Below are 16,303 nucleotides of genomic sequence, written 5' to 3'. Positions count from 1 at the left end.
GGCGAGATTTCCAGAAGTTTCTGCTGTGGGCGGGACGAATGTGCCAGCTAGGCCGGTACCCGGGTCTGTGGTTAGGACGGCCCCAGGTGTCGGGACACCACCGATGGTTGGTAACAGGGTCTCTTGCTGGCGGTCTTTGCCTAGTGCTTCGTTATTCGCTACTCTCTGCTGGAGTGCCTCGCGGAGAATGTGGTTCTGGTTTGCCATATTTTCAACCTCTCGACGGGCTGCTGTGGCCTCCTTACGCTCGGCCTCGGCTTGTGCACACGTCTCCATGAGGTCGTCCATCGTGATCTCGAGTGCGGTGGTGGCATAGGTCGTCATGACCGAGGGCTCTTCAGTATCTAGGTTGAGAAACTCGAGCGGGCGTCTGACCTCGCTGGTTGTCCCTTCGTGGGGCTGATCGTCGTCGTGTGTATCGGGGGTGCTGGTAGCCATTGGTAGAGTGTGTCGTTCTTCCATCAAGGAGCGAGGGGACACCTTCTAGCGCCAAATGTTTTAGCTGTCTCGAAGGGGTTCGGTCCAGCTAAATCACGGGGTGTCTTGATCTTCCACTATCGATATCAGTCTCGCTTATCTGTAAAACAAACAAAGGTCAGAGGGAAGACTGGGTGTGCCGGCCTTCAACGCTCTGATGCCTAAGTCAGTATCGTTACAAGATAATGATAATGGAAAACAATAGTAAACAGTTACCTCTTTTGGTCGTTGGAGATGACCTTCATGTAGTGGGTTCGTAGGAGCTTGGTTTCATTTCCTTCGGTGTGGGACATTTGGGTTCCCGATACCAGCCCAAGGGGTATCGGGATCCCTGGCTGGGAGCTCTTTCCTTACTTTGTGATGGCTAGACGAGCCTTGTGCTTCCGGTACTTGTGCCTGGGAGGTATATGTATACTAACATTATCAACCATCTACCTACCACTTTTGTCGGGTAAATCTTCATTTGAAAAAATATATCAATGTGTTTCCCAATATTATCATATTCGTGAATTTGGTTATCTTGTGATGACGTGCAATCTTATGCACGTTATTGCTGCTTAAACAAAGTTTGATGCACGTAATTGCTACTTAAACAATGAAATTAAGTTAATTTCTAAGATAATTATTATGTATTTAATCCATATATTTTTACTTAAATTGTAGAAAATAATTGAATTGATGGAAATCAAAAGAAAACATGCGAAAAAGATCCAAATTGGAACTTCCGGTAAATAGACGGGGTCATTATATTGGAGTCCAAAACTGTATTTTCAATTATTTTAGACATGTCATTATTTTTCAAAATTGTGGAGGAGCGAAAACTCGAAAAACTGATCCAGATAATCTCGATTATGGTACAATCTGGTCCCAACAACCTGATAAACACTATTTGGGTCCAAACCTGAAATATTCGCACTCAATCCGGTTTTTCAAAATGACAATCGGGCCTTTACCTACGCCCAGCCCCTAGTTTGAGTAATGCTAGGCTTCGTTGGTACTCTTAGGTGGCAGATCATGTAGCAGCATAGCTACATCATTTAATGAAATTTTCTAATTAGTTCGGTTTTTTACTATGAGTTTTTCTATTGGCACATCCAGATTTTCTCCTTGACCTCACTTCTTTTGAATTATCAGATTACATATTTATCATAATATAAATTTACTCTTATGGACAGGAAATCATTAGAATTTTTTTTTTCTCTGCACCTTCTAATTTATAAATGGTATAAACCCTATTTTCATATCTTCATCTAACTAATGCGACGACAGTTTTCGAATTCAAGATGTTATATGATGGACATATGTACTTGAAAGTTTATTAAAAATATAATAAAACTAATAAATGGAGTTGCGATGCGTAAATTCACCTCAAGTTTCTATATATTACAAATATACAAAATATATGAATAAGGTTATGTTAGTTATTTAAGGGAGGTCTCATGAGCAAACTTGTTTAAAAAAAAAAATTTAAAAAAAGAGGTCTAAAGAGCATGGGAGGTCTTGAGAGAAGATTTAGAGGTCCAACTAGAAACTCTCTTGTACTATATCAGCTACAACATAAAAAACGATTCATCTTGCATTATTCAAAATGTTTTGTGCAAAATATTAAATCGATGAACTCGTTCAAGCTAAAGCCATGAGGCTTGTTCATTGGTGTAAAGCTTGCTGATGAACGCCACATTAGAAAACTTGAAATAGAAAATGAATGCTATCATGTAGGGCTGGGCATGGACCAGGCCCGTATGTCGATTTGCTGAGCCCGGGACCAAACATGAACTTTTCGGGCTGGGCCCAAAATGTGATATCCATAAGTTGGGACGAAGTAAACCCGGATTGAAACTTTTCAGGTCGGGTTTCCAGACTTTCGGGACAAAACACGCCTTGGAATAAAAAAAAATAAAAATAAAAAAACTGCGCATTACTCTCACTTGCAAGGAGAAGGTCCTGTTGCAAATCCTAAATCAGAGCCAGCAACACAGTCCACCACCGTCGAAACTCCAAACCCCGATTGACATCAACACTCCTCCATCGCTACTCTCGTCGTGCTCCGCCGACTCGTTAGCCACCAAACCCTTCTTGAACAGAGGGTCTCCTTCTTCCTCACTCACTATAGTCACTTTTGTCACTACTGCCGGAGTGACAAGTGGCTCATCTCACTCTTCTCAACCCATCGTTGACCTCTCTTTTCTTGTATTAAGTTTTAATTCTTGATCTAGGTTTGAAGAAAGATGCTTTGATTTTGATGTGGCTGATTGGAAATTGATGGGAACCTAGCTAACGATGGGTTCATTGGGAAGTTGGGTTCCACTTAACAGAGACCCTCTTCTTCGTTCTTCTTCTAATGGTGGTAGAAAATGTAATAGTGAATCAAGTACATGCACTCATGTTTACAATGAACTAGAAAGCTCCTGAAGACACCTAATAAAAAGAAGAAGCCCTTAATATATATATATATATAGAGGCCCGATTAGGAGCGGACGTCTGTACTTTCGCTAAAGTGTGGACGTCGATGAAGCAGGTGGCTTCCAGGCTGCGGCGGCGGTGCGGGGCTAGCCTGAGGAAGGCCGGAGGCGTCCCAGACCTCTTCTGGGCGGCGTTCGAGGTCGGATGAGGTCGGGCTTGCCGGTTTCTGGGCAGCCACCTCACCTGCAGTTACAGGTTCTGTGCATCACCTCAGAACCGTCGCCGGAGAATCCACCGGACCACAGACCCCTCCGCACGACCCCTAGCGTCCCTCCCGCAAGTCTCGCCACGCCGTCGCCACTAAATCGAGGCCAGAGGAGCGACGTCTGCATTTTTTCTGGGTTGCGGACGTCTGCTCTCGAACGGCTCCATATATATATATATATATATATCACTTCCACAAAGAGATTATTTTTTTGTCATTTTAAAAGATTTATTGTGGGACCCACTTTTAAATCACATTTTGGCATTTCGACTGTTTAGTTTTTAGGTCCTAATATATAGATTAGTTTTGTAAATTTTCAGCCAAATTGATGACCGTTAAGGCATCCAAAAGTGTGATTTACAATTATATACATGAACAGTTCAAGTTAGACAGATTTGGTTCGTCCATTGATTTAGTCTAATTTGATACCTTAACGGTCATCAATTTGGCTGAAAATATACATAAGTGCAATATTATGGAGTTTTAAGAATTGAACGGTTGAGATGCTGATATTTGATTAAAAAATGAGTTCCACAAAGGATCCCTTAGTGGAAGGGCCCTCTATATATACAGGGCTCTTCTAGTGAGGGATCCATTTTTTGATCTTTTCTAGGAATAGGGAATTTGACCAACTTTTCAATCATATTTTCGCATCTCAACCGTTAATTTTTTAGGTCCTAATGTGTAGATCATTTTTACAAATTTTCAGCCAAATTGATTATAAGTATGAAATGTTCAAGTTTGACAGATTTGGTTCAAGTTTGAAAGGCATTCAAAATGGCGATTTAAGATTATAAGTATGAAAAGTTCAAGTTTGACAGATTTGGTTCTTCCATTGATTTAATTTAGTTTGATACTTTAACGATCACCGACTTGGCTGAAAATTTGCAGAAATTATCTACACATTATGACCTAAAAACTGAACGGTTAAGATGACGAAATGTGATCGAAGAGTTGGTCTAATGTCCTATCCCTAGAGAAGACAAAAAAAAGGGATCCTTTAGTGGAAGGATCCTATATAAATATATATATATATATATATATAAAAGGGGCCCATCGATTTTTTTTTTTAAATTCAAAACTGGTACCGAACCTAGTCTGACTCGGTTCGAACCTAACTTGGACCAATTTCTCATTTTTCAAGAAAATCCAAACCAAACCGACCAATCCAGTTCAGTTTTTCAAGTTTACAGGCTTTTACCCACCCTTTTTTTTTTCAATAGTTCATTCATTAACAAAACAGAGTTTCTATTGGGACCTCCAAATCTGCTCACTTGACCCTCACTCTATTATGAATTATTAAATAACATATATAACCTACTATAAAATGACTATTAGGGACAATAATTATACCAAAAAAAAGGTTATATTTATTTTCTCTAGACTTTCCAATTCAATAATATTAGATTACATTCTTTATTATTTTCCCTATCTATTTTCATTTTCCAATTTCACTACATACTCATTAAAGCATATATATGGCGTAGCCAGAAATCTTAGTTAGGAGGGTCAGAATTTACATAATAATATTAAACAAACATAAACTTCATCAAATAATATAAAATTATAAATCATTATAATACTTAAAATTATTAAGTCTCTCTAAAACAATTACAATTGTCCACGACGATTGCTCATAATTTGAAATCTTTTCATGATGGTTTCATTATCAATATCATCAAATATTTCTTTCTCGATATATGTAATCATGCTGCTATTCATCCACATGTCTCCCATTCGGTTTCGCAAATCACTTTTTATGATCTTCATGGCAGAAAATGCTCTTTCTACAGTGGCAGTTGCAACTGGAAGAATTAGCGTCAATGTTATGAGCAAGTAAACTAATGGATAAACCTTGTCCTTCTGTGTCTCAACCATTTTTTCTCCAAGGTCACTAATTCCTTTCAATTGTGTAAACACACTACTGCTTCGCATATCAGATATATAAGTGTCCAATTCATCTTCAAGAGCCAAGAGAGATACTGCAGAAAAATCTTTAGGATAAAACTGAGCAAGCCGAATCAATTTTTCTTTGCTAAAAGCTGAGAATGAATTAGATGGATTAAGACATGCCATATAGAGAAGTAGCTCGGTAGTAGTCTCTGTAAAATGATCATTTAGCTCTTGAAGTTGCATATCTATGACTGCACAAAATAATTCAACTCGATACCTATGCAGATTAGTGACCTTTGGAGCTCTACGCCGTGATTTTCCTGGAATAAAAGGAACATCATCCATGTTAGGAACATCAATCTCCTGTTTTTCACAAAATGAAACAACTTGACTAAGAAGAGAACCCCATCCATTGTCTCTCATATTTTGCAATTGCTCCTTACACACTTTAACTAAGTTCATTGCATTCACAATATCTTGGTCTCTTCTTTGCAATGCTTGTGATAATTGATTTGTAGTCCCCAACAAAACCTTCATCAAATGCAGACTAAATACAAAGTCGAATGATTCCAATGAGTCTAATAATCTGCTTGCATCTTGTTTCTGATCTGTAGATGATCCATCCTCTTTTATTTCTTCAAGCAATTCAACTAAAGATGGAAATAAGTTGATGATACTAATCAAAGTACCATAATGTGAGCTCCATCTTGTATCACCAGCTCGCTTTAGGGTGGTTTCCTGATTCAAGCCCCTCCCACTTAAAATATATAGAACCAATATTAAGTTCTTCAATAATCTTGGCGACTTGTTTCTCTCGAAGAGAATCACGACGTTTACATGAGCTTCCAGCAACATTCACCAGATTACCAACAAACATGAAGAGATTAGAGATTAAGATATGATTTTTTGCTACAGCCAGCTGAAGCTAGTGAGCAAAGCAATGAACATAAAAAGCTGACCCATTCTCCTTTAAAATAAGTGCTTTTAGACCATTGAATTCTCCTCTCATATTACTAGCTCCATCATAACCTTGACCACGGAGGCTAGATATGCTTAATCCATTCTCTGAAAAGAATTGATCAATGGCTGCCTTCAGTGATGCAGAAGTAGTATCAGTGACATGCTTAACACCGACAAAACGCTCAATTACTTGTCCTTTGCTCACATATCGCAATACAATTGCCATTTGCTCTTTTCCTGATACATCACGAGACTCGTCAACAAGAATAGAGAATAATGCATCACCAATGTCACTAATGATGACATTGAGAGTTTCAGTTGCAGCAGCCTTGACAATATCATGTTGAATATCAGGTGATGTTAATTGATGATTTCTTGGAGCATTTTTCAAGACAACCTTTTTTATATCATCAACTTTATCAGAATGCCACTTCAAAAGCTCTCTAAAATTTCCTTGGTTATTTGAATAATCAGATTCATCATGACCACGAAATGGCAATCCTTGTCGTAGTAGAAAACGAGCACAATCAACTGATGCATTCAAACGAGTGTGATAGTTAATCCGATCTTGTTGTGTTTGGTTCACCAAAACTGTATCAACATGCTGCCTTTGATTTAATAAAACTTCACACATTCTTCTAGCATTGTTGTGAGCGCTATTGATCCCTCCAACATGATCTTTAAGCTTGTCTTTTTTCTTCCAATTATTAAACCCCGTACCAACAAATACATCACCACCTGCTTGGTCTCCAATATTTGGTTTAAAAAGATAACAATGCAAACAATATGCAGCATCCTTTTCTATACTATACTCCAACCAACTAGGATGATCCTTAAACCAATTGACGTTAAACCTTCGCTTAACACCACTAAATTCTGTTTGAGGAAAATTATAGTTTTTTGGTTGACAAGGACCTTGCAGTAAATAATGTCTTCGCACTCGATCTCGAACATTAGGATGGTACTCTAAAATCGGAGTTCGAAGTCCAGGATCTCCAGGAAGATCTTCTACATTAATTTCATTGACAGAATATTTTGACGTACCAATATCTTCAGATGCATTATTTGTCCGATGGGATTGAGGGGGTGCCAACTGATTTGTCAAGTTCAATTCTTCGGAATGATGTTCTGAAGTACCATCATTGGATGTATTTCTTATTTGAGGAGCTTCAGGTGGTGTCAACTGTTCTGTTGCTTTTCTCTTATGATACCTCTCTAAAAAGGCTTTCATATTCCAAATTTTCAATTATGGAGACTTCGCTTGCCGTTCGTAGGGAGAAAATTGAGAGAGACAAAAGACGAGATTATGAGAGGAAACAACTTGAGAGGATGACCACGAGACAAAAAAGAAACTATACAAGGCCAAATATATATAGACATACGTTGGAGAAAACAATAATTGAATAGGAAAATATATTAAAATATATGTAGAACGTGGGAGATAGAACTCTGTCCAAATTGGGACAGTAATGGGAGAAACCAATCAAGAAGGGATTAGGAAGATGTATTAAAAAATAGGAGAACGTGGGTGAGTGGGTGACTAGGAGTAGGAGAACTGTGTCCAAGTTTATTTCGGTAAGGAAACTATGTCCAAGTTGATCATGGACAATAATTATCAGAAGGGTGATAATTAAGGAAACTGGGTCCAAGTTTTTTTCCTTGTCAGAAGGGTCAATCATCAGAAGGGTCAATAATTATATGATATATATATATATATATGTATGTATAGGTGATAATGACTGACCAATCATGTCTTAGTTTGGAAAATTGAGAAGGGTCAATTGACCCTTCTCGCCCTACTGTAGCTACGCCCCTGTATATATGTATATATATACAGTCCGCCTACGGTGCGGACGGATTTCTGGTTTTCCCCCACTTTTAGATAACATTTTCACATCTCAACTGTTCAGTTTTTAGGTCCTAATGTATAAATCACCTCTGCAAAATTTCAGCCAATTTGGTGATCGTTAAGGCATCCAAAACTGCAAATTACAACAATGTACACGAACGGCTCCGGTTCGACAGATTCGGTTCACTCGTGTAAATTGCATTTTTGATGCCTTAACGATCACCAAATTGGCTGAAATTTTTTAGAGATGATCTATATATTAGGACCTAAAAACTGAACGGTGAAGATCAAAATATATGATCGAAAAGTGGGTGAAAACAGGAAATACGTACCGAAATTTCTGTACGGACGTCCGCACCTGAGAAAAATCTTATATATATATATATATATATATATTAAGAAATAAAACTATGATTAAGATAAAAATGTATGATATGCATATTGAACGCATATTGGGCAGGGAGAACAAAATAAATTGTATTATGGCCTAAACCTAAATCTATCCGTTATATCTATTTTTTTTGAAAGGATCTATCCATTATATTTGTAAAAAGAAGAAAAAAAAAATAGAGCTAGCAAATAAAAATAAATAAATAAATATTTAAATAATTAATCATGAGGTACAGAAAATAGAGAAACATTAAGAAAAAATTATTAATATTTTTTTTTTTTGAACAGCTAAAAAAGAAAAAGTAAATAAATAAAAAATCACATAATAGTTCATATTATTTTATTTTTATTAATTTTTAAAACTCAATACCTTGTGTTTGATATTTTTTTATTGGATAAGAGATTTGTGTTGTCTGATTAAGGAATGGAGATGTAATTAAGATTTATAGAGTAATTAAATCATTGAAATGACTAAGTTTTTTATTATAAAGATCTTAGTTTGTTTCTAAATTAATTATATGAGTGAGGTTATTTGAGGAACTTTAGTGAGGTTTAATGAGTAAATTTAGTATTTGAAAATTTGATAGGAGGTGTAAAAAGCATAGAGGTCAAGTGAATAAATTTGGAGGTTCTAATAGAAAAACTCTTAACAAAAACATACAGTACTACAAATATAGATGTGCATAAGAAAGCTAGTGTCCTAGGCCCAAAAGCCCAATAGACAAAAGCTTAATTAATCTACATTTGACACAAAATAAAAAACCGAGACCCAAAAGCCCAACTACAACCAAAACAACCCTAGATCTAGAACCACGTAGAGCTACAGAGAGACTAGCCACCATGGCTGCTGTGAAGACCCGAAATTCTCAGTTAAATATTTCATAATTCGATATTTGTTCAATTATATGATATATGAATTGTGGGCATGATTCGTATGTTGTTGTATGAGAAATTTGGTTTCGAATGAGTTTATTTTCGAAACAAATGTTATTTAAGGGGGGTCACTAAAATCGACTTTTTATACGTACTGAATTTGGGAAAACTTCCTTCATGAAAGTTGTAGAGCTCGTCGATACAAGTTCGTGCATATGCGGAACACAAGAATCGGAGTTCGTACGAAGAAGTTATCGCGTTTGGAAAAGTTTCTATTTTGGGTATAAAAGTATAAAACCCTAGCTATTTTTAGAAAGTTGCCAAAAATAGTCAGTTCTCCATTTCTGGAAACCGACCTATTCTCTCTCTCTCCCGAGCCGAAAACAGAGCAAGTTTTCGCCGGCTCCGTTCTCACAACTCCGGCCACCAATCCTTACCAAACTTCTTCCCTTAGCTTCACTTTGACCTTTCCCAGCTGCCAGTGGTAGCCTTGTGCCGCCTCGTGGCCTGTAGCGGCGGAGGGAAGCCAAACCCGATTTGGGTTCATTTTTTAGCCAACGTCGATATCTCGAGTTACCAGCCACCACAACCCGATTTCTTTTACTTCCTGAACTCGACTTAACATCCTGATCGTGCTCCAAGAAGGACCGCCCCTGGAGTGATCGATTTTGCGCTGATCGGAGCTTCGCCGTTTTCTGCAAATTTTCCTGCCAAACCGGACTTTTTGAGGTATTTTCAATCACTTGCGTTCATTTTCTGACTTCGAGCTAGTTATGAAAGTTGCTCAAAATGATTAAACGAAGAGGAAAAGCCCAGCTCCGACACCTTTGGCGGTGGTCGGCGGCGGATCTGTCCCTAACTCCGGCGGCCTTTTCCGGCCACCTCAGGGGATCCCAAGGGCAGTTTCTGCCCATTTTTATGTTCTACGTGTTCATACAATCATTTCGATATATAGCATGTGAATTTTGGATATCGTATGATTTAGTTATGAATTTTACGATTTCGTTCGATTTCTATCGTTCGATTTGTGATCTGTGAAGATTTAGACCGTCCGATAGACTTATAGTTCTGATATAATGATCGTAGGACTGTCCCAAAGACTTTGTGTGGTCACAGGTGAAGATCCGACCGTTGGATCTTCATATAAGTACGTTTTTGAATTGTACGTGAAGTTAATTATCGTATTTGGTTAGGTGATTGACGGTTTGAGTTGGCGGACGATTGTGAACCGTATTTTAAGCTGTTGAGAAGACGCAGCGGGATTGGAGGTGAGTAAATCTCACATGGTTCATTGACGAACCGAATTTCCTTATTGCACAATTAATTGCTATGCATGAAAAATGGTTTTAAGGAATGAGTTTTTAAGTATATAAAAAATGAATTTTTGGTTTTTACTCCGTATGAACTATAGTTGGTATTAGTGGTCATTCCTGAGTGGATGATTACGTATATATATATATATATATATTTACGTGATTATATATGGAATGGTGTGACATTGAGGTGTGTGTGGAATTGTGATAGCTTGTTATGATATGATATTGTTTGTGCAATTGCCATGATTAATTGTGATAATGATGATTGATGAATGTTTGTGATAAGTATGTTGACCTTGTGAGTTGAATAGAAAGTAGAGAATATAGGGTTCCGAGGACCAAATGGTCTAAGGTTCTTCGGTTTAATGATAACCGGAGTGTATGTGTTCTGAGGACAGGGGAAAGGTCCAAAGTTCGACGGTTATTAAGTTAACTTGGGAATATGTTGTTACTTGAACCTAGGCCAAGGTGACAGGTATGACGTAGTTAGAGCTCTAACGTGTTATGGGATGGGACCAAAGTGGTGATATTTGTGGTTAGGAGATTGAGGGAATGTATTCCTTGTTGTTTTCCCGTGAGTTGGCTTGACGTTTTCTTTGTGGATGTTGAGATTGTTGGTTGTTTACTTGAGTTAAAAGAATTGTGATTTATTAAATCAATCGTTCATTTCTTATTTACTCACGAGCTTTGCAAAAAGCTTACCCGGTTTTGTGTTGTTGCAATCCCGGTACACTATTCAAACGGTGTAGCGGATAATCCTGCAGGTCAGGATAATCAGGGTGGAGAACGAGCTGAGTAGGGCAGCGGGGTTGACGTCAGCACTTGGTCTATTTTGGTGTGTTTTATAGACTCTTTTGAGTGTAACTTTTATTTATGGTGGTATTGTAATATTTGACTCGAGAGATAATTTGCTACGAGGTTTGTTTTATGTTTTGTGAGACGTTGGTTAAGAAAAAAATTCAAGATGTTATTTGCATTGGTTATTATTCATGTGTCGGATTTGAATTTGTTATTCAAAATTCGGGGCGTGACAGCTGCTAACCACCAAATTGCATGGAGAATAACAACGACCAAGACTTCACTTTCAGATGCCAGAGGTTTATCCACCATCTTTCTCCATACCCGAACAGCCTGCACAAGAAGGACAAGTGTAACAAAAGACATAAAAAAGGCATTTGTGGTGGTGGAGACCACCGAGCAACACAACGCCACTGGTCCAGCGACATCCACAAACAATGGTGAAGTACCAGTTCGGCAACTATTTCTAGGTGTAGAGTTAGGTGTATAGACCCAGGTAGAGAACGGCTGTGATGGTAGGATTGTGAAAAAAAAAAGAAAAACATGGGATAGAAGATGAAAGGTGAAGTTGTATGAGGATGAGAGAAAAGATAGTAAATCTGGGCATTTGGATAGAAATTGGACTGGAGAAAATAGAACGATAATGAAAGTGAGACATAAAGCCTCATATATGAGACAAAGCTCAGGAAAAACTCCCCACAAAGGACGGAGACTCACCACAGAGGGTGGAGGAGACGCTGTCAACTCTTAAAACTGCATAGAGAGTTTTTTTTTTTTTTTTTTGGATAAAGCGAAGCTTTCATTAAGAAAAGGCAAAAGCCCAAACAAGAGCCAGACAAAAGCCTACAGCCCAACAACATGAAGAAACAGAAAGTCAAATTCTCCTACTCACACCAGACTGATACAACAAAGGAGGGAAATACAAAGCAGCTAGCTAGCAGAAGTTCGTGGATAGGGTAGTCCATCGTTTCGGAGCACAAGAGTCATAGACAGTGGTGGCCTATTAGCCCATCTGATTAGACTCACCACCCAATTTCCAATTGAGGTTGCCGTATGGGCTGCCATGTTCGCTTCACTGGGAACCCATTCCCACGAGATTCGATTGAAGAAGTGCCTCCTCCATGTAATCTCATCAATGATAAAGGTAATTTTCCAGTTTTCATTTGTGGCATTAGATTTCAGGGCTGTTATTACCTCTAACAAGTCAGATTCAACTCGAACCATTCTCAAGTTTTGATCGATAGTCGCTTCAATCCCCAAAAGGATTGCCTTAGCTTCTGCTGCCTCAATCAATCCTTCATAGAAGCGTTGTGCTCCACTCGCTACCTGTGAGCCCCGGAAAAGTTTATCGAGCTTAAATGAAATAGTTCGCTAATTGACTTATCGATTTCGATAAAAGTTAAAGTACTCGAGAATATTTTCAGAAAATTTCGTGAAGTGAAATCTTCAATTTAGAAGTTGGATAATGAAGTACTCGTCACGACGAGTTCGTGGAAATTTTCGGAGAATTCTTCGGTGACCCGAACTTTTTTTTTTTACTATTTTCCGAAGTTGAGGAATTTTAGAAATTAAATTAAGAAATTAGGAAACAGATGGCGCGATCCTAGCCATCCACCGACTCCACCTCTTGATCCTACCCGTCCATCCTTAATAGGGTCAGTCTATTTATCTATGTGTGCTCTGTTGGGAGATCCAAAAGGATCGAGAGAGAGAGGAGAGAATCAAAGTTCTCTCTCTGACCTGAAACGAAACCCAGAAACAGGCAACAGGGTCCGACCGGCGCTACTTCGTTCGGCCACCGATCGACGACGGACGACCACCATCTTCTTCGCCTCTTCGTCGCCTATAGCCTGATGCTCTTGGATCGTCCATGCACCTGACAAGAACGAAGAGCAGACGGTGAAGGTCCAAGCTTTCGCCGGCGATTTCTGCAAGTTTCCGGCCACCATTCAAGGTGCATTCGGTATGGAAATTCATCCCTTCGTCATAATATACACGATTTGATACTTAGTTTTCGGATTGGAGTAAGTTCTGATGAATTGGGTTTCTGGATTCCTCTCGGTTCCGGCTCTGCTCTTCGACGCAGACGACTTCTCTGGCCTCTCTTGGTTCGCTCTTCATTTCATCTCCACCTGTTGATGCTTGTCATTCTAAACTGAAGCTAAATTCCAAGGAACTGCTAGCTGGTGTTGGATTCCCAGTTCGTCATCATCCCTGTTCAATCGAGCTTGCTCGAAGTAGCTTTTGAAGGTATATTTCAACTCTCGAACCAAGTTTTGATCTTGGTATGATACTTGGAGGTTAGATGAACTGAATGGGTCGTTTGGCTGAGATTGTATTACGCTTGTTCTAAGTTTGGTTGCTCAAGGTTGGGTTTGAAAATGAGTGGATAACCTGTTGTTGTGGCCTTGAAATGAATAGTTGGTTGTTTGAATGTGTATAAGCTCGATTGCATGTGCAAAATGGGTTGTGTGTCGATGTGAATGGATTATGACTATCATGTTTGATTGTGGTTGTTGTTATTTAGGTGATAAAAGTTTAGAATTTATGAATTGGTTGTGGAAAAATCAAAAATATGGTGAAGCTATAAAGCTTGGGTGTCCATAGTAAATTCCGTGGAATTACTATGCGGGAAAACGGTTAAGTAAATTCGAGATCTTTGGTTTGCTTCTGTATTTCGTGGTTTGATAATAAGTAAGGAAAGAAATTAATGTTTATACATGTATTGGGTGGCCTTAGTAATCGGGTGCACTCAATATATGTTTGGTCGATAACGTAACTTCAAGTCAATGTTCGATAATTTAGGTAATTATCGAGTCTACCTCGATTGGTCAAACATGGTCAAAGTGGTCAACCCTTGGTCAACTCCTGATCACACCAGGAAAAGTTGGTTTGGACGATATATTAATCGTTGAGATTTCGTTTAACTGTCCAAAAGTTATTAACTATCGAAATGTCGGAATCTAGGACTCCAGTTACCCGAGGAACAGAAGGTTCGCAACTCTCGGAGTACGTGAGAGAAAGCATCGGAATCCAGGTAGGGATTCAGGACTCTCCTCGGTTAGTTGTTTTCTTATATCTTGTGTTAAAATGATGCATGATGGGTGGTACGGTTTGGTTATGTTAAAATGCAATGCATACTAACCAAATTGTGAGAGATGTGATGGCTTGAGAGCGAAAGGGGCACTGACTTCCTTGGGTTCGATCCCCTAAACCTCCGGAGGGTTAGCTATACCGGTCGTCCGAGTATCTGCAATCACGGACTCGGTACGTGTGTGTAGCTAGGTAGTGGACGTTCTCGCTACGCTTACCTGGTGATAAATTAAATTGAGGTAAGGTCGTGTAGTGGGTCTATGGGACCGGCCATCAGGTAACACTTGGATTTGGCGCCGTGTTTATTCAAGCATCATGCATCGGTTTTCACGTTGAAAAACATTAAAGTTTGTCATTCATTTTAAATACTTGGTTTAAGCCTATTTTCATACTGGAGCTCCAAAATTTATTTATTGGTTTCAAGCCTAGTCGAGTTAGAGTTCCTGTTGAGCAGCGAGGACGAAAGCTCACCCCTACAACAGTATGAATGCAGGTACTGTGCACTGGTGACGGGACATTAGCGGACGGAGCTGGGTGTGCATAACAAGTTCAGTAAACCCTTGTCTGGAGTTGTGCTAAATCTTATTTCTCAAACTTCGTGCTTCGGAGCTTGTTGTTATCAAGCCTCGGGTTAAACTCAGTTGGATTCTCTTTCATTGAAATCCGTACCCCGTGTGCGTCTTTATCCAAGTTCTGAACAAACAAAATAGTTGCTAGCAATTCAAGTTTTCACCTCAAAAATAATTGTAGCTTCCGCTGTGTTTTACAAAAAGTTTTTCAAACAAAATGCCTAGCGGTTCTCTAGGACATAAATCGAGCGTTCGGTTTATGTTTTAGAGACTCGCGGCACTGTGACGTGCTTAAGCTGGTGAGGTGCAGCTTGGGGCGTTACACTACCACCGAACCACTATGGTCGCGAATTACGAAGCCTAGACCCTCATTTGAAGAATTGATCCATGATGCATCACAATTGATTATCATTGAATCTAGAGGAGGAGGTTTCCATCTTGTATTGCATTCGTGAATTCAACAACAAGGTTCATTAACCCAACGTCAAGAACTATGGCAGGAGAGGGATACCGATGCTGGTAAACAAACTGACACCTTGCATTCCAGATCACCCAGCACCAGAAGCAGATTAAGGTAAGCACCCATTTTTTCTCATTGGCCTTTGAAAATACCCCAGCAATTCATAATAACCATGTGTCTATATAAGTAATCTTCTGTTTATCAATTTTTAGTCCTAATGGGGATCCAAACCAGATGGAATCTACCCAAGGACATAGTAGAAGGATATGCTCCACAGATTCTTCAAACTCTCCACATATAGAGTAGACATGATTAGTTGTTAGCCTTCTATGAAAAAGATTATGGAAGGTAGGGATAGCATCATTCAAAACCCTCTAAAAGAAAAACTTAACCTTCGGAAGAGTTGGGTGTTTCCAGATTAGATTCCAACATTTTGGGTCCACAACATGGGAAGATCCAATGATAGGACCAGAAGAGCTTAACTCATGTGAATGAATCCAGTGATATCTTGATTTCACAGTATAGCTACCCGATTTATTCCATGGCCAGATAAGACTATTAGGTCCATCCCTTCTGCCAATAGGTATAGCCAATATGTGATTGATAACTCCAGGTTGGAGTAAATGAAGAATCTAATCCAAATCCTAGTTTCTAGTATCCCAATCAATAATTTCACTGACCATACTAGGAGCATTTCTTGGGACTGACCCAATAGTTTGTATCAGCCTATCATTTGGAGAGCGGATCCAGCGATACGACCAAATATTGATAGAAGAGCCATTGATGACTTGCCAGCAAGAACCTTTTAGAAAAGCATCTCTAGCATCGATTAAACTTAACCAACCGCATGATGCCCTGTACCCTTTCTCCGCCTTAGTAAAATCACGATCATGGAAGTACCTTGCCTTCATCACTTTAGCCCATAATGAGTCTGGGCTCTGCATTAGACGCCAACAC

General features: G+C 39.0%; 1 protein-coding gene across 1 annotated transcript; it reads right to left on the bottom strand.

Moving 5' to 3' along the window:
- Positions 1 to 4,756: 4,756 nt before the first annotated feature.
- Positions 4,757 to 7,229, bottom strand: LOC112194680. The gene is made up of 2 exons (XM_024334898.1): positions 5,998 to 7,229; positions 4,757 to 5,795 (listed from the first exon to the last, which is right to left on the bottom strand). The coding sequence occupies exons 1-2, from the start codon at positions 7,227 to 7,229 to the stop codon at positions 4,757 to 4,759; spliced, it is 2,271 nt and encodes a 756-aa protein (XP_024190666.1).
- Between the last annotated feature and the right edge of the window lie 9,074 nt (positions 7,230 to 16,303).

Source organism: Rosa chinensis, chromosome 3, assembly GCF_002994745.2.
Source record: "Rosa chinensis cultivar Old Blush chromosome 3, RchiOBHm-V2, whole genome shotgun sequence".
Taxonomy (NCBI): domain Eukaryota; kingdom Viridiplantae; phylum Streptophyta; class Magnoliopsida; order Rosales; family Rosaceae; genus Rosa; species Rosa chinensis.
Note: the sequence above shows the minus strand (reverse complement) of the source record. Positions and strands in the feature narration are given on the sequence as shown.